Genomic DNA, 23,488 nt, shown 5'->3' on the forward strand with positions numbered 1-23,488 from the left:
GAACAAATAAAAAAAAACTCTCTGAAACTTTAGTGGTGGATCATAAATTCTGATGTTTTGATCTAAATTTACTCCCTAAGTGCTAAACCATTTAGACCATTAACCTACTACGTGTCTTTGTATTATGCTTGTGAAAATCCTGTTATTCGTGTAAGTTCTCAAGTCACCCCCCTTTTGTAACTTTTTGTGCTATAAAACTACAGTCCTAGAGAACTGGAGTGCTGAATTCTTTTTCCATGGGTTTCAGGATAGACTGTTATGCTCAAATGCGGGACCACCAAAAGACCACTAGAGACCAATATCAATGTAAGCACCAAAGAGGTGTTTATTACAAGCTAGCTCAGTCCTCCAGGCACACAGAAATTGGTGGCTTAGAGGCCCTGAGCCTGGGGTTTGCAGCAGTTTTATAACTCTTTGGGGAAGGCAGGAACCCCATATACATCATAGCATCTCTTAGCAAATCATCACACACCTTGGGAAAATCATAAACAACTCTAAAACATGATTAGCGCATTCACTGGTGGGAACAAGTTGGGTAAGCATGATTGGTTAGTACAAGATGGGGATTCATTTGAACAGATTGGTTTAGGCCATGAGGGGATTATATGCTGAACTATATGGTTTCCCAAAATTTTATCAATCACCATAAACTACTGGAAGTTACATTTGGAATCCCAGGAATTTTCCCAGTCTCATGCTGATTGGTGGCTGCTAGGGGGTTGCTATGGATCCCCACTTAGCCTGACTGAGTCTGGGACACCAGGCACAGCAGATCTCTCCTGTTATTTGTAGATAAAAAACTCAGCAGGTTGGGTATGAGCCTAGGAGTGCTCTGTGTGTCTTTCCAAGGACAAGAGTCATGCCCCCTTCCTTGGACAGTCTTTGCTCTGAGGTAGAGGCTGGTTTCTCACCTTGTACCTTATGTTTTTTTTTAATGTATTTTTTTAGATGTAGCTGGACACAATACCTTTATTTCACTTATTTATTTTTATGTGGTACTGAGGATTGAACCCAGGGTCTTGCACATGCGAGGTGAGCACTCTACTGCTGAGCCACAAGCCCAGCCCCTTATGTGTTGTTTTTGTGGGGCATTTTTACTTTAGGGGTTTTCTTCCCAGTTCAAAGTTCAATCTGTAACCTAAAAAGAACAGAGATCAAAAAATAAATAAATAAAATTCGATAATTATTGTCAGTATTTTATATTAATTACTTAATAATATACAAGCATATATAATCCATAAACTGAAATGACTTTGTATGTAAGTTTAAATGAAAATGTTCTGTTGGTTGGGTTAGTTCCCACTAATGGGAAAACAACCTTGCCTCAAAATAATAGCAGCCTTAGACTCTGGGGTACTTTTCTCAGTTTAAAACAAAACAAACAAACAAACAAACAAAAAAACAGCACTCAACGACCTGAGATTCTAGCCCTTATTCATGCCTGGATTGGATAATATTCCCTGTCACTCAAAAAAGGGCTCACTTCTCTCAAATTCAATGTTCATGATCTGAAGCCCCTTCCAATCAAAAGCATTTTGTGGGAACTGTCCAATCGTGTGTCATCAGGGAGGAGGAGGGTGGACTTTCACTTCTTATCTCCTGAGTCCTCCATTTTTGCCATCTGTAGTCTCATACTTCAGAGTCACAGGTTGTTCTGCTGTGCAGGTACTGAGGATCCCAAGTAGCCCTACTCCTGAGAACCAGGAAATGGTGAGTGTGCATTGGCCTAGCAAGAGAGGCTGGGGGAGGAAGATTATTGGAACCTCAATACTGGCTGTGTTGAAAACAGGAGCTAGCACATTGGGACTCTGGGCAGTCTCTGGAGTCTGTAGGCTTTACTCCTCCACTTGGCCACTATGTCCTCAGTCCTACTGGCCAACCAGGTGGGGAACATGTCAGTGGCAGAGACTCTTTGCTGCCTTCCTTATGCTCAAAGGGCATCCTCAGAATCTGCATAAAATACTATGAGGTAGGAGTGTTCCTGCAGCCCAGTGTCTTACCAGATGCTGGAGATTGACAGGTGGAATAATTATCAAAATCAAATCTCCAAGGTCCATTTTCCTGCAGGAAAGGAGCTGTCATTTTTGGGTACCTAAATTCCTTTTTAGCTAGCTAATTTTCCTTTTGACATTCTTTTATTTTTACTTTCTTCATTATTATTATTTTGTTAAAGTTAGGTGAACTCAGGGATACTGTACTACTTAGCCATATCCTTGGTAGTGGAGCCAGATTTACAGATAGGTAGTTAGTGTAGTTAGGTAAATTAGGTCTAATATCCAGTAAAATCAAGAATAAACACCATATTGAGGATGGAGTCCAGGATAGGGGGAACTGAAAATGTCCCCAAGGCCCTGAGCCCATCCCAAGAAAATTTTAATGAAGCAGCTCACCACAAACTTGGAGATGCTAATCCAAAAGCCTTTCCTGCCCAGATTACTCCTTCAGCCCACCTGTCCTCCACACTTTGGGCCTTCCCACCTACATTCCAACACTGCAAGAAAACAGAACAAAGGACAGCAATGTGACAGGAATGCAGGATAGCTGAAGGAAGACCTTAGGTATAAGAAAGCTAAAAAGAACTTAGTTTAAAAAAAAATCCCTTTCATGGATTCTACAGCTTGGGTCCCCTTTTTCTTCTGGGGAGAAGTCCTTTCTACTGTCCTTTAAAAAATGTTCTACTTTCCACTCTAAACTTGCCTTGGCATACTTCTCTGATGTTATACTTCAGCATTGGGGAAGCAAGGACTCTTCACCAGTAAACAGCCCTAACAAACAGGTTTAAATTTATTTTGAGGAAGGTCCTAGTAAGTTTCTGAGATTATTTTTGTTATGTTTTGATTTATCTACAATTTGCTATTGCAATAAACCATAGTGTTTTTACATACATATGTATTCATATGGGAATCTTATTTATATTATGATTCTTTATTATTGTAATATTATATTTTCACAATATATATGAATAGTAGGCCATGATAAGTTCTTTTTTTGCTCTTATAATTGAAAAGATTTTTGGCTAAAGTTACATATAACTTTGTAGATGAATTTTAAAAATTTATGCTTTGGTTTCTTACTTCATTTAAAGTAAAGCTTGATGATTTTTTATTACATTTTTTTTAAATTTTTTTTATTGTTGGTTGTACTTTATTACATTATTGTTGTATTTAATAGTCAGGTTTATTTTGACATAACCATAAAACATGAAATATAATTTGCTCCCCTTCAATATCCAGTAGTTCCCCTTTCCCTATTCTCCAAGTTTCTTCTATCGTATATTTATTTATAGTTTTTTAAATTATTGCTTTATAGAATACACATAAAAGTAGACTTCACTGTGATATATTCATATTTGTGCATAGCAGTTTTGGTGAGATATATTGTCGGTAATTTTGGGGGAAATGATAACCTTTGTAATGATGAGTTTTATTATTTACATGGGATGTATAATTCAGTCTTTTATGTGCTTTTTGTGACTTTTATTTTCTCATAAGTTCTACATATTTTGTTTCTAAAAATGTACATATGTGAAATACCACTTGCATAAGGCACCTATGTAAAATTTATACATAGTGTTTTATGCTCTTTTTAACTGGATATATTATGAAATGTGACTGGCCCCAGTGACCATTTTTCCTACAGATTATTATTTATCTCTTCCAAGATGTATATTGTATTGAGCCATGCCCTTGGGCTTCAAGTGTTTGGATGAGTACCATTGCATACTTACATGTTATCATGATCACATATGCTCTAATTTCAGTAAGTCTCTGTGATGCGGAGTATCATGTATATTCAATAGCAACATAGTTTCCACAGATAGATACTAATTTAAACTCATTTTGAGTTAATGATTATTAATTTGTTTTAAATGTTCATCAATATTACTTAATTTTTCCCATGATGGGTTTTTATTTTATGTTTCTTAAATTTCTAAATATTTTGAATTTTTATAGTTAATAAACATATCTCATGTATAAATTTGAAGTTCAGACTTTTGACTTTTATATATTTTTGGCTTAAAAGATGAGAAAAGGATCCAAAAATGCAGCTAGAGATTGATTTTAAAAAAAAAAAAAGGTTTAAATTATTTTTTAAAATTGACTTTTTTCTTTACTCATCATTTATTTTACGTTTCTTGTATGATTGCAAGGGTAGGTTATTTAAAGTGGATTCTAGGGCTTATGTTTGTTAATTACTACAGGAAAAATAAATAAGAAATTTCTCTACACTATGGCTGCAGGAAAATGAATAAATTTCTTTAAAATCATATGGTAATAAAATTGTTAAACGACATACTTACTAAACATCCACTCCTTAAAAAAAAATTTTTTCTGTAATATTTTTGGCAGTGAATCATGAATTCTGTTATCTGGATTTTGGGATTTAATATAAAATCATATGGAATAAAATTTGTCCAATCCTAGAAATATTCATACATAATTTGTTGTTTACTTAATGACATGTTGTGGAGATAGCAACTAATGAACATATTTATTTTTAGAAATAGTTACTTTTTTTTTGCTTTTCAGTTCCTAATAAGCCTTTTAGATTTATTTCCTTCCTGAGTCACTCAGGGCCACTGATGTGTTTTTTTTTTGTTTGTTTGTTTGTTTGTTTTGTTTTTTTATTTTGTAATCTCCAGGCATTTACGCTTCTAAGAAATCTGTCTTGTGAGCTCTGTTTCTGAAGAGTTTCTTAACATGAAAGAAAAAAAAAGTCTTTATGTTGCCCCTGAAATGTATTCTCAATGCACTCTCTTCAAAATGGAGAGAAAATAATATTTCCCCAGACTGCCATCCCTGTGTCAGGAGGTAACAATACATTGATGGTCTTTGAAGAAATTTCATACAGTTCTGTCTCTGGGTAGTTTTCTGTGGGCTTCTGAATTGCCATTTAATATCCAGATACCCATGTTTTTTCATATGTACTATGGGAATAATTTTAGAGGGAACAGATGAATAATGCTCTTCATGAGGCTATGAATACCTGTATGTTCTGTAGTGCACAGCTGACAAAGCCCCTGGAATACACTGTGCAGATTCTATTTGGTTAACCATTATCTGCCACTCACATGAATTTTCTTTCAAAAGCTTGTAATAATCTTTTCACTTTAGGCATCCATGTCATCCACATTCCCAATTATAAAAGTTTGAATCTTTCTTTTCTGAATTCCACGTTCCATTTCTCTTGTGGTTCAATGTGGTACAAATAACTATACTTTTTTTCTTTCTTTTGCACTGTGTTTCTAATAAAAATGTTCTCTGCTCCAAACCTATATTTCCCATGTCCAGCTATGTTTAGAAAATGACATAGATAATTTATTTGATAATTTATAAAGGAGAGTTGAATAATTCTTGCTCATGTTTCCCCTCCTTAGAAACTGAACCAGAACTGTTCTTGGTCCTGAAAAGGGAGGACCATAACCAATCATATATATTAAAAAAATGTTACTTGATTGTATATTCTCTTCTAAGAACTCTCTGTTCAGATCTTTGGCCCATTTCTTGATTGGGTTATTATTATTATTATTATTATTATTATTATTATCATCATCATCATCATCATCATCATCATAAACATCACTATTATTATTATTATTATTTGTTTAGTTTTTTTTTTTTTTTTTTTTTTTTTTTTTTTTTTTTTTTGAGTTCTTTATGTACCCTAGAGATTGGTGGTCTATCTGATGTGTGCGGGGTAAAATATTCCTCCTAAAATGTAGGCTCTGTCTTCACCTCACAGATTGTTTCTTTTGCTGAGAATAAACTTTTTAGTTTGATTCTATCCCATTTATTGATTATTTGTTTTAATTCTTGTGTTTTCAGTGTCTTATTAAAGAAATTGGGGCCTAATCCCACATGATGAAGATTAGAGCCTGTATTTTATTCCATTGGACACAGAGTATCTGGTTTAATTCCAAGATCTTGATACACTTGGAGTTGAGTTTTGTGCATGGTGAGAGACAGTGGTTTGTTGAAGAGGCTATCTTTTCTCCAGTGCATGTTTTGACACCTTTGTCTAATATATAATAATTATAATTTTGTAAGTTAGTCTCTGTGACCTCCATTCTGTACCATTCGTCTGCAGTCTGTTTTTTTTTTTTTTTTTTTTTTCAAATGCAATGCTGTTTTTGTTACCATTGTTCTGTAGTATGGTTTAAGGTCTGGTATAGTGATGCCACCTGCTTCACTCTTTCTGCTAAGGATTACTTTAGCTATTCTTGATCTCTTATTATTCCACATAAATTTCATGGTTGTTTTTTCTATTTCTATGAGGAATGCCATTAGGATTTTGATCAGAATTGCAGTAAATCTTTATAGTGTTTTGGGAGCATTTTTATTTTGATAATATTAATTGTGCCTATTGATGAGCACAGTAGATCTTTTCATCTTCTAAGGTGTTTTTTTGATTCTGTTCTTTAGGTTTCTGTAGTTTTCCTTGTATAGACCCTTCATGTCTTTCATTAAGTTGATTCCCAAATATCTTTTATTTGATGTTATTGTAAATGTGGTAGTTTTCTTCATTTCTTTCTCAGAAGAGTTTTCACTGATATACAGAAATGCCTTTGATTTATGGGTGTTGATTTTATATCTTGCTACTTTGCTAAATTTATTTACTAGTTCTAGAAGTTTTCTGGTGGAGTTTTTTGAGTCTTCTAGGTATATAATCATATCTGCCATTTGAAGGTAAATGGATAACATTGGAGAAGATAATGCTAAGTGATGTTATCCAATTCCAAAAAAAAAAAAAAAAATGCCAAATATAAGGAGGCTGACTCATAATGGGGTAGGGAGGGGGATCATGAGAGAAATAGATGGATTCTCAACAAAGAAGAGGGGTGGGAGGAAAACAAAGGGGGCAGGGGATTAGCAAGAATGGTGGAATGTGATAGAGACCATCATCAAAAGTACATGCACAAATACACAAATCTGTATCACCATACTTTATATACAATGAGAGATATGAAAAATTGTGTTCTATACATGAAATAAGAATTGTAATGCTTCTGTTGTCATTTCTTTAAAAAACTCGATAGAAATATGAAAAAAATTGTTCATAAATTATATACATTAAATATTATATATATATATATATATATATATATATATATATATATATATATATATATATATATATATATAAATCTAGGGAAAGGCAAGTCTCTTTCCTGAATTTTTAAAAATTAATTTATTAATTTGTTCTAACTTGCTAATAGAGCAGAATGCATTTCACTTTGTAGCACACAAATGGAACACAAGATTTTATTTCTCTTGTTGTTCAGAAAGTATAGTTACAAAACCCATGTAACTCTACTTTGGGTACAACAAGATTTTCATCTCATTCCACCATCTTACCTACCTCTATAACATCTCCCATCACCTCCCTCCCCTTTGTCTTATTCAAAGTTTCTTCATTTCTTCCATGCTACCTTCCACTTCCCTCATTGTGGATCACCATCCACTTAGCAGAGAAAACATTATTGTCTTTGGTTTAGGAGGATTGAATTACTTGCCTTAACATGATATTCTCTAACTCCATGCATTTACTTCCCAATTCCATAATTTTATTTTCTTTTAATGCTCAGTAATATTCCACTGTGTAAATAGACCATATTTTTTTATCCATTCATCTAGGGAAGAACATATAGATTGGTTCTATAGTTTACCTATTGTGAATTGTTTTGCTCTGAACATTGATGTGGATATGCCTCTGTATTATGCTGTTTTTAGCTCTTGTTTTTAGCTTGTTGTTGGTCTGAGGAGTGGGATAGCTGGTTAAATTTTGGTTTCTTTCCAAGTTTTCTAAGTAATCTCCTTATTCTTTTCCAGATTGGTGTCACCAATTTAGAGTCCTACCAACAGTGTAACAGTGGGCCTTTTTCCTCATATCCTCACCAACATATATTTTTGCTTGTATTTTTAATAATTGCAATTCTGATTGGAATAAGATTACATTTTGGAGTAGTTTTGATTTGCAATTCTTTAATTACTAGAGATGTTGAACACTTTTTTATTTATTGATTGATTGTTTATATTCTAATAAGTGTGTCTCTTCAGTTCCTTAGCCCATTTCATTTAAGGATTTGGAAATTTGTTTTCTGTTATTAAGTTTTTTAACTTCTTTATATATCCTGGAAATTAGGTTTCTATTTGATGTGCATGAGGTAAAAATTTGCTCCTATTCTCTGGTATCACTTTTTGCCTCACTGAGTGTTTCCTTTGCTGAGAAGAATCTTTTCAGTTTGAATTCATCTCATCTAGTGATTCTTTTTTCTATTTCTTGTGCTTTAGTACTATTCTTAAAGAAGCAAAATTTCAAATCCCCTACTTGGGATTACAGGTGTATGACCTTATGATAGCAACACAATTCATCTTCATTTCAAGCCCACTTTCTTAAGGGGCTTTCATCCTAGGAAGAAAAAGAAAATGTTATAGACAGGCCACTAGGTCAAAGGCCATGACATAAAATAAGGAATATACCATTAATCAATTTAAATAATATACTCAAAACTTTGGATCTGTGGAAATATATATATATATATATATATATTATTATTGTGTGTAATAATAATAATAATAATAATAATAATAATATATATATATATATTTATTATTATTATTATTATTACACACATACACACACACACACACACACACACACACACACACACCATACACTTTCTGGTTAAATCTCCTTGCCCTCACTCAGGGCAGTTTCTCTCTAGTTTTTTATATGTCAAAAGAAATATTGGTAAAAAAAAAATGTATCTTTCACCTGTAGCATAAAAGAAGTGATCATGTCCTTCATCTTCCTGAACTTAGGACAAGCATAACTCTCAAATATGGTTCTGTGAACTGAGATTTTCTGGAATCTTGACATAGTTTTGAGGGTGCTGTTCCAAAAATACATATACTTTATTAGTAATATTTTAAATTCACAATGGTAATTTTCACATAGTGGAAATTATGGGTTATACTATAAAATTCAATTTTTACTATTTTTATATGAATTCTAAAAAATAATTATCTTTCCACCTCATATAATTTTAATGTTCACTCTGTTTCCATACAAGAGAAGTTAACTGAAATTTTACAAGATTTTCACTGTATTATTTCCATCAATAAATAATATATTTACATATATAATCTTCAAATTCAAAAGGCCTCATATGCAAGTTTAAATGCAAATGCTTGTCTGGGTTGGCTGGATTTTAATTCTCCAAGGATACCTTGCCTTAATTTCACTGCAGCCTGAGGATCTGGATTTCAATTCCCAGAGCCTCAAAAGAAAAATAAATAAATAAATAAATGTGCAGACAAGACCCTACAATTGGACATCATTTATTTCTGGATTTGAGGCTATCTCCTGACTCTCAAAAAAACTCACTAGGCTCAGATTGAGCACATGAAGACATAAGTTGTGTCTAATCGGGACCCCTTATATAAGCATTGTCAAATGTACACATATTCAGTAAAGAGAAGCAAGTTGTGACCATCTGGTGTGAAGTCTGCCAGAGTGGGTATCCATTTCTAGGCTTCCTCACTTATGTTCAGTGAACCTTATTTTTTCTCCTGTATATGTACTTTGTGATTAATAGAGAGGACATGTGGTTCCTAAAAATACAGTAAATGATGAGTGTGCAGTGAAATCCTGAGACTGGATGGTGAGTCTGGTTGAAACTGGCTGCACTCACTATGGTGGGAACTGGCTATGGTTGGCTAGAATCCCTGGTGTAATCTTTAGTTTCTGCAATCCTGTGTCTTCTCCTGAGAAAGGTCAGCCATGAATTTCCACTGGCCAGTCAACTGGACCATATATTAACAGTAGACACTGGAAGTTCTATAGTATCCTATAGAATATCTTCAGCCCCTACCTTAAATTCTATGTGAGAACATTTGTGGCAATATTTCCGAATCTTCTCAGATTGTGTTGTGGATTCTGGAGTGAGGAGATCATCCCAATCACAACTCCATGTATTTTTTCTTCTAGGAGTGGGGTGAGATACTCTATAGATATCTCAGTTTTTCTTTCTTCCTGAATTCATTCTCCTTTTTTTTGGAGATTGTGGTATTGTGGATTGAGCCAGAGGTACTGTACCACTTAGCTACATACCTGGTAATTTTAATTTTTTTTTATCTTCAAACAGTTGCTGAGTGTGATTTTAAATTTATGCTCCAGTATTTTGAGTTGTATTTATACATAAAATTTTAGCTTCCTGTTCAATGACAACTTCTCACTTTCCCAGTATTATCAGTTACTTTTTTGCAGTATTATCAGTTACTTTACCCATATTACATTTCAAATGAACATGGTATTTTCAATTGTTATACCAAAAACTGAATGAGATTTTAAAGTATTTTTTTCTCTCTGGGTGCAATGATTCATGCATATTAATTCCAGAGACTCAAGTGGCTAAGTCAGTAAGATTGCAATTTCCAGGTAAACATCAGGAACTTAGGTAGACTAATTAGACAATTAGAAAAACCTGTCTCAAAATTTGAAAACATGGCTGGGTATGTAGCCCAGAATTAACATGCTGCTGTTTCAAATCCCCAGTACCATAGAAAAATATCAAAAGCAAAATTTTTTGTTGTTGTTTATGAGCATTTTACATGATTGAAAAGTAAAGAAGAATCACTTTGTCTTGGAAAAATCATGTGTTTCTATTCTTCCTTTGTGTCTCCAAAGGCAGACAACCTGTCAGAGTGTCTTTATGCTCAGATTTCCTTTTGTGGAATGTATATGAGAGCATTCTCATTCCCTACTCTGGTATTCTCCTGGAACTGTGTTTCAGAACTATGTAATATGAGGATCCCTCAGCTGGCACATCTAATGCCTCTCATAAGTCCAGACCAGTACTTGGGGCTTTTCTTGTTCAAGAGCAATATAAATGTAGAGAGCTTAGTTTCTCAAATAAATAACTGAGAGAACTCTCAACTTCCATTTTTAAAAAATGTCTTCACTAATTTTATAGTCTAGCACAGTGTGTCTTTCTTCCATATTCATATAATTGAAGTACTACTTACTATTCCACATTTTGAGAGTAGCCATTCTAACAGCTGTGCTCATACAGAAGATCTTATAGTTGGATTGTGCACTAAAATTCTGATGCAAGCTTTTAAGATTCCAGGGTGCCTTATGCTCACTGGAAAAAAAAAATGATGTGCACCTATTTTAGAAATAAAGAGGGATCTGTGATTGTAACCATTTTTTCTTCACTAATATTCGAGATTTTATACCATTACAATGCTTTCACACCAATGTGAGAACACTCCTTTTTGATCTAGGTACATTTGCACCTGCACAGTTACTTACCAGTGCTTTCAATGTTTGAGGTTTCAGATGTAGTCCATTGAATGGAAAAAGTTATTATCGGGACAAATTACTTACAGAAAGAATTGGTTAGGTCTGGTGTTATTGTAAAGTGAGCTGGGTGAGAGAGATCAGGAAGTGCTAAACTGCCACTTTGGCTTTCAGTGGTGGTCTGTATTTCCCTGTTAATTTTTTGGTGCTGTCTAGATAAAAGTTGAACTGTCAGCAACAGCTATTTGCATTTTTAGAGAATGTTGGCAAATCCCCTCTAAGGAATTAAGGGATTACCTTAAGATTTAGCATCTCTTCCACTCTGGCCTAATGGAATAAAGCCCATAGATCTTGCATGGCCATAGAAAACCACTTATTTTTCCCCCCTGGAGTAAATACTCATGTATATCTTATTCCTTCCTTTGTGTGTACAGATAAATTAGCATTTAAACTACAGGCAATTTAGAGTTAAATAATATATTTCAAACACAAATCAATCTTCGTTTATTTATATTAGCACTGGATTTGGGCATTTTGTTCCAGTAATTTTGCATATTGCTCAAATCAGAAAAATCTTCAACTGCATTCTACTTATCTCCTCTTGGTCGATATTTTTTTTTTTTTCAGTTTTCCAATTTGTGTGCCTCTAATTCCTTTACAGTTTTTAGAAGGACTCAAAACAGGAGTATATATTTATTTGGTGTAATCCATAAATGGAGGTAGGCTTATATTCTGCTTTTATTTATTTTTATTTTATTTTTTAAAATTATCTCTCTTTATATCTGCTCTTTGGTGGATGCTTGTGTATAATTCCAGTGTCACACACAAGCTGCACACAAGTCGCTTTTGTAATCTATGCCTTTTTTTCTAACATATACCTTGAGGTTGGATTGTAGCATTCATTAACATTAAATATTTTATTGATATGTTTTGATTTATATACTTATAATTAACAATAAAAAGATATTTGCATACATATGAACTGCTCTATGTAGTTTTCTGTATTGTGATTTTTTATCTTAAAATTACTACACTGTTGTAATATTATAACATGCATTAGTGTCAGGTAATGATCACTAGTACATTTGTTCTTACATGTTAGAGAGTACTTGTCTAATTTTATATACATTCATCTTTCCAGGAAAATTTTAGAAGTTTTTGCTTTGATTTCTTCTTTCACAAAAAGCAAAGAATGGTAAAATTATGACCAGTTATTATTAAAGGGTACCTTGGGAAAAATGATCATTTTTATTATAGTTCTATCCTTTGTAAATATGTTGAATATTTGAGTCTTTTATGTTCTTTTCTGTATTTTTATTTTCTCATACTGCATACTCCTTTCATAAACATACTTGCATATGAAATGTAACATTCATTTGACATCAGCATAAAGCATACATGGTATTTTATAGTATTTGTCAAACTGGATATAATACATCAACAAAAATTCTAGCTCATAGAATTTACATTTTAAAAAATGTAATAATTATTTCTTCCTCTTTAGCCATGCCCCTTGGTTTCAACTCTGGAAGAATGTGGATATATTCTCATGAACAGTTGCTGTAATTTTAGTCTCTGTTTCCTCTGTGGGTGTATCATACACATATGATTACAAAACAGTTTCTACAAATGGATAATAAAAGCTTAAATTATTATTTTCTTTTTTGTGAATGCATTTATTCCACATATTCATCAATACTATTTAATTCATTTATATGATGTGATTTTATTCAATGTTACCTAACTTCTAAAGGTTTTGAGTTTTTATGATTATTGAAAAGTTAGATATATCCTTTTTAAAGTGACTCTTCAAGAATTTTATTTTATGCATTCTGTTGTATTTCTTCTTCTTATAAGTGTTTGATTATATGTGAGGAAATTAGGGTTTATTTTTAACTTGTCAGTTTTGCAGCTTTTAATGTAATCATTTGATGAATAGATTTTTTTGTATTAATATTTTTTAATTCATAAGTTTAAGTCTATTATATTGTATAATTTTGAAAAAAAAACTATTTTTTTTTCTTTTGTGAAATTAGGGATTCAACCAAAGGGTCTTAATGCTGAGCATATTCTCAGCTCTGTTTTAAATTTTATTTCCAGATGGGGTTTGCTCAATTTCTTCAGTTGGCCTTAAATTTTGAACTTCATGCCTTAGACTCCAGAATAGTAGATATATCAGGTGTGCACCACCATATGAACCCTACATTTTGTATGTAAACTTTTGAGCTTTGTACTTTCTTGTATATTTCAGTATTATTTATTAATAACTTATATTCAGCATTTAATGTGTCAAAATATGTTGTTATGTTTTATGAGTGAAGGGATAAAATAACATTTTATTATTGCACTCTTTTCCCAATATCCTGGCATGTTTTAAGAGTTTTGTTGTTGATGTTTTCTGTAGTTCCACCATTTATTTTATTATGAGGTTTACCCTGATTGATTTTACTTCATAACATCAATCATGTGGCATCATGGTATTTTGGTCAGCAGTAGACTTTATGTACAACCATGGATCTAGCAAATATCTTAGCCATGTACTAGTCTGTACCATCTAGATTCTGTCATTACACTCAGAGTATGGGAAAATTGCAGAAGATTCTTAGGATAAATTTTCCAGAGTGTATTTCCATAAAGTGAGAAATCATTATATATGCCTATATTTGCAATTATATACTGTATTATTGATATAATTTTTATTCATTGAATTTTCAAATTTGCTAGTGCTTTTTTAATTGTATCTGCTTTAAAAAAAAATTGTACTGAAGATTGAACCCAGGGGTGCTTAACAATAAAGCCACATCCTCTGTCCTTTTTTTATATTTTATTTAGAGACAGAGTATTACTGAGTTGCTAAGTGCCTCACTAAGTTGCTCAATACAATATATATAAGACAATATTATATATAATATTGTCTTAGAATTTATGATCTTTTTTTCTTATCCTCCTCAGTCACTGGAACTACAGTTGTCCATCACTAGACTGGGCTCATTTGCTTTTTAAAAGCACCAACATTGATACTGGTATCTCTGTGTTATATTTATCTTTAATAGCTTCTAATTTTGCTCTTTTGCTTAAGACTTTCTTTACTTTTAGTTTTTGAATTTTACTTTTTATTGGGATGTATGATTTGATAATAAATTCTAGTCATTTTATGGCTTAATAATTTTTTGTGTATGTTTTATTTTCACCTCAGGTACAGATGAATTCCAATTTTTCCAGCTGTATGGAGGTCTAAGTGAAACATAATAAACTGTATGGACATTGTTAAAGAAATGGAACCACAATTTTACCCAGTTTTTTACGGCACTGTATATGCCCAAAGGACATAAAATCAGCATACTACATTGACACAGCCACATTAATATTTATAGCAGCACAATTCACAATAGCTAAGCTATAAAACCAACCATTCAATGATGAATGGGTCCATTCAATGATGACAGGATAAAAAATGTTGCTTATGTACACAATAAACTATGAATCGGCCATAAAGAAGAATGACTTTATGACATTTGCCAGGAAATGGATGAATCTGGAGATTTTATGCTAAGTAAAACAAACCATTCCTTTAAAACCAAATATTAAAAAGTTATTGCTGATATGTGAAATCTAAATCTTATAAAGTGGGGAAGGGTAAGAAAATAAGATCAGTAGATTGCACAATGGTAAACAAAAATAAATAAGTAAATAAGTAAGTAAATAAATAAATAAATAAAAGGGACAAGGATAGAAATATAAAATATATATATCTGTAAGTGAATCCTACCATTGTAGCCACCAACAAGAACAGGATTTTAATTAGGATAAGATATATCCCATGCTTGCATAATACCATAAAAATCAATTTACTGTCAGGTAGAACTAGAAAGAACCAATAAAATAAAAAAAAAAAAAAATTATATTTGTTTGAAGAGCTATATGTATATTCTATTATAAATATCATACAATATACACATCGATCAAAGTTTGTATATATATTATACAAATTAATTTCTTAATTACCATGATTTTCTCATCTGAAAAATATGTATAATTTAGATCAAGAAATAAAAAATTACAAAATATATATTTTTGTGATAATGCCTGAGTTTTATATTGTGTTTCATAAATGTGGAGTATGTACACTTTTTTGAACTTAAATCACTTTTTCTGCAGAAGTAGATAATAGTATAATTGTGTTCCAAAACACTACCTACATGATAGTCTACTAACTCTAATTTCAACTGTATTTACATTACAGACTGTGCAAATATTCCTGTAGTCAATGTGTTATTTATTTACCTATTCTTATTTTAGGAACTGTTAACATTTATGGATATAGCCATTGATTTTACTGAAGAGGAGTGGGAATGTCTTCAGCCTGCTCAGAAAAATTTATATAGAGATGTGATGCTAGAAACCTATAGAAACTTGGCTTTCCTGGGTAAGTTTAACTTCCCTTTAAAATTATTAATTACTAATTATTATTTAATTTACTTCTCTTGCAGAGTATCTTCTGGGAACTTCTCTATAAAAATGAGTTTCAGATTTGTGTTTAAAAAAAGGGCAATTTTAGTACAGATATTTTACTCTCTCTCTCTCTCTCTCTCTCTCTCTCTCTCTCTATATATATATATATATATATATATATATATATATATATATATATATATAATTTTACTCTTTCATCTGTCTCTTTATTTGTGTGTTACACATCCTTCACTTTAGATAAGTAGTACCTAGTATAATAACTATTGTAGACTACACATAGCAGCGGACACAGTTGAGTCATTCAAATGTCAAGAAGAAAACCAAACTAATAAATGTTGAAAGAGTAGTTACCCAGCAGAAGAAATTTTCAGAAGCTTAGGTTTATTTATTTTGATTGTAATCATTGAACACATACTGCCCTATATTTATCACATTTTCAAATTCCTTGTTGTTCTCTGTTTTCTTCTTTAGTGATGTCCCAGTTTATTCAGATTAACCATCAAAACTTACCTTTTGTTGTGAGGGCCAGCATGATCTGTTTCAAATCTTCTTGTGAGGAAACCTTTAAAGGAGCAAACAGAAGAGAGAAACACACACACACAGTGAAAAGGAAAAAAAGAAAAAAAAATCTGGCCACCCCTCTTAACAGCTGCACATATAATCCCCCAGAATTACATAGCTTCTGATACCATGACTACATTCTAACCCAGTGTTTCTTTAACCCCATGTGCTAGCTAACCAAGATTAGGTACAATTAATACAAATATAGAACCCCTTCTCCCTAAGGACATTACCACAGAAACTAGATAGTGCACCTGTAGAGTTGTCTTAATATCTTCAGGGAGAAACTGCTGGGCATTACAATTGTGGGACTCAGGGTGCCAGTTACAATTTCCCCCACACTTTCCTGTCTATTCCAAGATCAGAATACCTAATACTTCCCCTATTTTTAAGGCCTTTTGAATAAATAATATTACTTATCTCCTTAATGCTGGTGGGGGCAAAAAAATAGGACATGCATAGACAACAGCAAGTTCCAACATCAGTAAACATCCACCTATGAATATTTTTGACCCAGATGAAATTGAGTAAACATGAAGTTAACCAATTCAACAAGTCCAAAATCCATCATCTTGTTGAACCCTATTAATGATATCTTTAAGGTAATCTAAGTTTTTTGAAATAAAATTACTATTATAACTTAAATTGAAGGAACACGTGGTATTAAACTTCTGATATCCTTTATGATGTAACAATAACAGACAATCAATTGCAGCATAATTGTCAAGTATGGCTTGACAATGTTGTTTTTGTTCTTCATTAAGCCTATTTACATCCATGGAGGCATGACTAGTACTGTTTATGATAGCATAGGCGAGTTTCATAGTAGTTTTATAAGCCCATAGAGCTAGTCCAGGTAAACTCAGCAAGGAGAATGTCAAAACGTTAAATTCTGCCTTAGAGAGAAGCTTCACTGAATCATCACAGTTTTTATCAAGAGGAATAGATCTTTTATGAATAAATTGCACAGGATTTTGACCTATTAAATACTATGTGGATGGTAAAGACACATTATTCTGCTAAGACAACAATGAATACCATAAGATATTTTTCCAGGTGTATAACAATTTTATGCAAGTGAGTCAAGATATTGTAATGGGTTCTTGAAGTCCAGGATCTGGCAGTACTGAATTTCCCAGAGCTGGGGTACAAGACCAAAGCATTTACAGAGTTTTCTGTGAGTTTAGCAATCAAAGCAGTAACAAAGTTATCTAGAGTACATTCTAACCCCATTTTAGCCAACACCTGTTGAGCTGAGGCTGTTAATGGTTTTATATCTCAACAAGTAACTAGAATTTAAGTAACTTGGGGTCCTCTTTTAATGTTTCTCTTCTTTTGAGGATGAACTCTTATCTTCCAGGGTTAAATGAAACTTAGAAATCAGCTTGTGAAGTCACCGATGTACATTTGTAATTGCTATTTTTCAAGCATGAAGCTAGATTCCAAACAGGACATGTTAGCATTAGTATAGCAGTCTATGCTTTTCCCCCACGTGAGCAAAGCCATAGGAGCTTCTCATGCTGGTCAGGTGGAACCTCATATATTACATAATTTTATTGGTAATGGTTGTTTGAGAATAAAATATCTATTCAATGCAGATGACCAATTTTGAGTATTAACTTTATGTTGTATATTGAGTACATTAACTGTAAATAAAACAATATTTAATGCATATTAATATAATAGAGGCTAGATCTTTGTTTCTGTTTTAAAAGGCAAGTATTAAGATACAATTTGTGCACTCAACAAAAGCTCATCCAAACAATTATGAGAAATTTCATGATTTAAAACTATATCTCACTGATTAAAAATTGTGCAAAAGGATGAGATGTAAAGGCTGGAGCATTATCCATATTTAAACAAATAGGGACTCTAGGAGCAGATCATGCTTGGTTTCTTTCCATGCTCTCTGATGGAACTTACTTCACGTTTTCTATTGTAGATTCAATTCTGTTATTAAATTTTTTCTTTTGTTTTGTGTTTTGCAATAATGCATTAGTAATCATAAATATTTTGAAGTGAATAAATCATTATACTTCTACTTTGTAATTTTTAAATATTTTTTTTAATTTTGATTAGTGATTTAATTTCTGGATCATTGTTTTTTATTGTGGCATGCTTGGATTCTTTTCACACTTCATTATATATATATATATATCCCACTTCTCTTTATATATCCTATAGATTTTTAATTTTTACAGAATTTTACAAGTTGTTTAGACTTGTCTTAAACTTGGTACTGCTTGATAAGCCTCTACCATATTTGTTGAATTTTGGATTTGCACACTAGGAATGCTCCTCTAATTTTTTCTTAAAAAAATATTCACTTAAACATTGTGCCCATTGATGTTAATATTTTTCAATTTCATTATCTAAACTTTTTTAAATAGTTATTTAGTGTTCTTTGAGTAATTCAAAACTGTCAGTATCCTAATGTTAAATTCTTAATGTTTTATTTTTGTTTTTTTTGTCACTTGGATTTAGCCATGCTTCTCTTTGTTTATATTTGCTGTGCTATTTTTTATTTGTTCATTAAAAGAGCCATCAGTAGATTATATACTCCATTGTTGGGAAAAAAGTATAAAAAACTTTTAAATAAATAAAAATAGGCAACAACAGTGCTGCATCCTTGTAATATTTGCTAATTAGGAGGGCATGCAAAAGTACGTCTTGTTTGAGAGAAGTCACAGATATTTAGAAACAGCATGGCTCAAACAATTTTAAAAAGACTTGTGTTGTAGTTCGTGATATAGAATTTTTGGGGTAATCTCAAGCATTACACATGAAACATTAAAAGTTGGATGACGTAAAGATCCAGAATTGCCAGTACTAAATATGTATCCATGAACAATTAAATCAGAAAATTGAAGAGATACCTCTGCTTTTGTGTTTAGTGCCAAAATTTTTCTCAGTACTAAAGCTAGGGACTCAACGTGTGTGCCCATCAATGTCAAATGTTTAAAAATATGTACTTATATACTATTATTATTTAGTTATAAAATATTTTGTCTCTTAAAGTGTTATAAGAAATATATGCAGGACTTTGAATTAAGTGAAAGTTGGCATGCAGATATTAAGTTGTAGGAACATTTGATTCACATGTGGAAGTCAGAAATTTAGTGAGCAAAATTTTGTCACCAGGCACTGTGTTTTGTGTAGGGTTGATATTATAGTAAAAGTCTCCATATTTTTATCTTATTGAGCATAATAGGGTCAAGAGTTTTATTTTACCACATAGTGAGTGTATTATGTTCTTCATAAATACTAGTAGAAGGAATACAATACGTTGTAAGAACAAAATTGATAATTATATGAAATAATGATTGTTAATTCATTCTATTTAGTCATTTTACCTTGTATATATAGTATAAATTGCCATGATATATTTATAAATAAACAAAGTTGTATTTGTCAATAAAGGAAATTCTCATATCACACGAATGTAAAAATATAAAAATCAATTTATTATACTTGATTGTCATGTGTTGAATTCATCCAAATATTATGGCTACAGGCTATGCAAGGTTTTTATAGTCTTTTAAAATGTTTTTACAAAAAATTTTATAGACATATGTGTATATTTCTTAGTAATTTTTTTGCTCATATTTCTTTTTAAGAGTCCATTGCCTCTTTACACTTGTTGCATATTTATGGTATTATCACTCAAAATCTACTAGTTATTTTCATGTCTCTATGTCATGGTAGACAAAAATCATTTTTTGGACACACTTTGAAAAACCCAGAAATGTTTGTATATGTTTTACATTTCTCTTATTCTACTGACAGTGAAGGTAGCTGGTAGGTATATCCTAAAAACCCAATACTATCTTGTGAAGGACAAAAGGGTGTTAAAGATACTTTTCTACACTTTATTATATTACTCTTCTTAATGATGTACTCCTCTTGGGTACTGTGGTCTCTACAAGAATTTGAATAATATTCTCAAGGTAATTTTTTCTGTACATTTTTATTGAACTAATATATTTTTTGGATTTATGGTGACTTTGGACTTACTAATCTGCTATACCCCTGATGTACTTATTTTACCTTAATTTCATGTCATGTATGCAAAATATATTTATCCCAGTCTAATAGGTATTATTATTTTTTAATTTTTGTTTATTTCAGCCATGACTCCTAATCATATCCAAGAATATTCACCAGAAAAGGGCCTAAAACATATATTACATGAAGCGATAAGTGCAAAATATGAAAGTTGTGATCTTGACTATTTACCACACAAGAAAATATGGAAAACTACAAGTGAGAGTGAACAACAGAAATCATATAAAAAATCAGGCCTTTTTCATCACCAGAGAATTTATACTGGAGAGAAGCCCTATGAATATAAAGAATGTTGCAAAGATTTTAGTAAAAAAAATGGTCTTATTTGCCACAGAAGAACTCACACTGGAGAGAAACCCTACAAATGTAAAGAATGTGGCAAAGCTTTTGGTAAAAAATCAAACCTTATTCGCCACATCAGAACTCACACTGGAGAGAAACCCTACAAATGTAAAGACTGTGGCAAAGCTTTTGGTCAAAAATCACACCTTATTTGCCACATCAGAACTCACACTGGAGAGAAGCCCTACAAATGTAAAGATTGTGGCAAAGCTTATGGTCGAAAATCAAACCTTATTTACCACATCAGAACTCACACTGGAGAGAAGCCCTACAAATGTAAAGATTGTGGCAAAACTTTTGTTCAAAAATCACACCTTATATACCACAGCAGAACACACACTGGAGAGAAGCCCTACAAATGTAAAGATTGTGGCAAAGCTTTTGTTCAAAAATCAGACCTTATTTACCACAGCAGAACTCACACTGGAGAGAAGCCCTACAAATGTAAAGATTGTGGCAAAGCTTTTGGTAAAAAATCAGACCTTATTTACCACAGCACAACTCACACTGGAGAGAAGCCCTACAAATGTAAAGATTGTGGCAAAGCTTTTGGTAAAAAATCATACCTTATTCGCCACAGCAGAACTCACACTGGAGAGAAGCCCTACAAATGTAAAGATTGTGGCAAAGCTTTTGTTCAAAAATCAGACCTTATTTACCACAGCAGAACTCACACTGGAGAGAAGCCCTACAAATGTAAAGAATGTGGAAAAGCTTTTGGTAAAAAATCACACCTTATTCGCCACAGCACAACTCACACTGGAGAGAAGCCCTACAAATGTAAAGATTGTGGCAAAGCTTTTGGTCAAAAATCAGACCTTATTCGCCACAGCACAACTCACACTGGAGAGAAACCCTACAAATGTAAAGATTATGGCAAAGCTTTTGGAAAAAAATCACACCTTATTTGCCACAGCACAACTCACACTGGATAGAAGCCCTACAAATGTAAAGAATGTGGCAAAGCTTTTGGTGAAAAATCAAAACTTATTTACCACAGAAAAACTCACACTGGAGAGAAGCTCTACAAATGTACAGAATGTTGCAAAGATTTTGGTCACAAATCACACCTTATTTGCCCCAGCAGAACTCACACTGGAGATAAGCTCTACAAATGTAAAGATTGTGGCAAAGCTTTTGGTCAAAAATCACTCCTAATTTGCCACAGAAGAACCCACTCTGGAGAGAAGCCCTACAAATGTAAAGAATGTGGCAAAGCTTTTGGTCAAAAATCACAGGTTATTTACCACAGAAGAACTCACATTGGAGAGAAGCCCTACAAATGTACAGAATGTGGCAAGGCTTTTGGTGACACATCAAACCTTATTCGCCATAGAAGAAATCACAGTGGCGAGATGCCCTACAAATGTAAAGAATGTTGCAAAGCTTTTGGTCAAAAAATAGACCTTCTTCACCACAGCAGAACTCACTGGAGAGAAGCCCTACAAATGTAAAGAATGTGGCAACGCTTTTACTCAAAAACCAGGCTTTATTTGCCACAGTAGAACTCACACTAGAGAGAAGCCTTACAAATGTAAAGAATGTGGGAAAGCGTTCAGTCAAAAATCACACCTTATTTTCCACAACAGAACTCACACTTGGGAGAAGCCTCACAAATGCAAAGTATGTGACAAAGTTTTTACTCAAATATTACACCTTATGTGCCACAGAAGAATTTACACTGGAGAGAATCCTTACAAATATAAGGAATGTGGCAAAGCTTTTATCAATAAAACAGGCCTTATTCACCACAACAGAACTCACACTGGAGAATAGCCATACAAAAGTGAATAATGTGGAAAAGCATTTAATAAAAAATAAAACTTTATTCACCACAGCAGAAGACATCCTGGTGAATATGAAATGTGAATAAAGAAATAATACTTTTAAAGAAAGACTATACCTTGGGGCTGGGTTTGTGGTTCCATGGTAGAGTGCTAGCCTTAAATGTTTGAGATCCTGGGTTCGATCCTCAGCACCACATAAAAATAAATAAGTGAAATAAAGGTATTGTGTCCAACTACAACTTAAAAATAAACACTTAAAAAAAGAAAGACTAAACCTTATTAACAACAGAATTTATACAGAAAAGAACCCCTACAAATTGAAACAATGCAGCAAAGCTTTTAAAAGAAATCAATTATTTTCACCATTAGGCTACTTATTCTGGAAAGAATACATCTAAATGTAGACAATGTAGAAACATTTTAAATTATATATCATATATTACTAGACATCAGAGAAAACACACTGGAGAGAAGCTCTACAAATGAGACCATTGTACCATTACTCTAAGAAAGGGACAACATTTAATCCTCACCACAATAACCATAGCGTAGAGAAAAGTTTGTAATGTGAAAATTGACAATGTGACAATGCCTATAAAATTTATTCAGCAATACTCAGCACCTTTGGATATATACTGGTTAGAGAAAATACAAATGGAAAAAAAAATGTAGCTACATGTTTCTTAAACACTGCTTACTTTTGGAGAATTCATTGTGCCCAGAAACTCTTAAAAAGATAAATAATATTTCCAAAATGTATTTAAATTTTAAATTCATTGAACATCTGAAAACTCATACTAGTAGTGAACACTGAACAGATTTTATACAAAATGTATGCCTTATATAACAATGAAACATAATAACTTTACTATACTCTCACATTTATTATCTATATATTACACTTTGATGTATATGAGGATCAGTAAAATACAGAACTCATTTAAGTTTAGAAAACA

At 32.4% G+C, this 23,488-nt stretch overlaps 1 protein-coding gene across 1 annotated transcript in view; it reads left to right on the forward strand.

The window, feature by feature from the left end:
* Positions 1-22,458, forward strand: part of LOC139707878 (zinc finger protein 268-like) — a gene marked incomplete at its 3' end in the record, with an annotated part of 34,160 nt that extends 11,702 nt beyond the window's left edge. The window contains 2 exon segments of the mRNA XM_071619781.1: positions 20,655-22,174; positions 22,176-22,458. Of these exon segments, the coding sequence (XP_071475882.1) occupies positions 20,655-22,174; positions 22,176-22,458 (1,803 nt within the window).
* Positions 22,459-23,488: the final 1,030 nt, after the last annotated feature.

The sequence above is a fragment of the Marmota flaviventris genome, chromosome 12 (assembly GCF_047511675.1).
Source record: "Marmota flaviventris isolate mMarFla1 chromosome 12, mMarFla1.hap1, whole genome shotgun sequence".
NCBI lineage: Eukaryota > Metazoa > Chordata > Mammalia > Rodentia > Sciuridae > Marmota > Marmota flaviventris.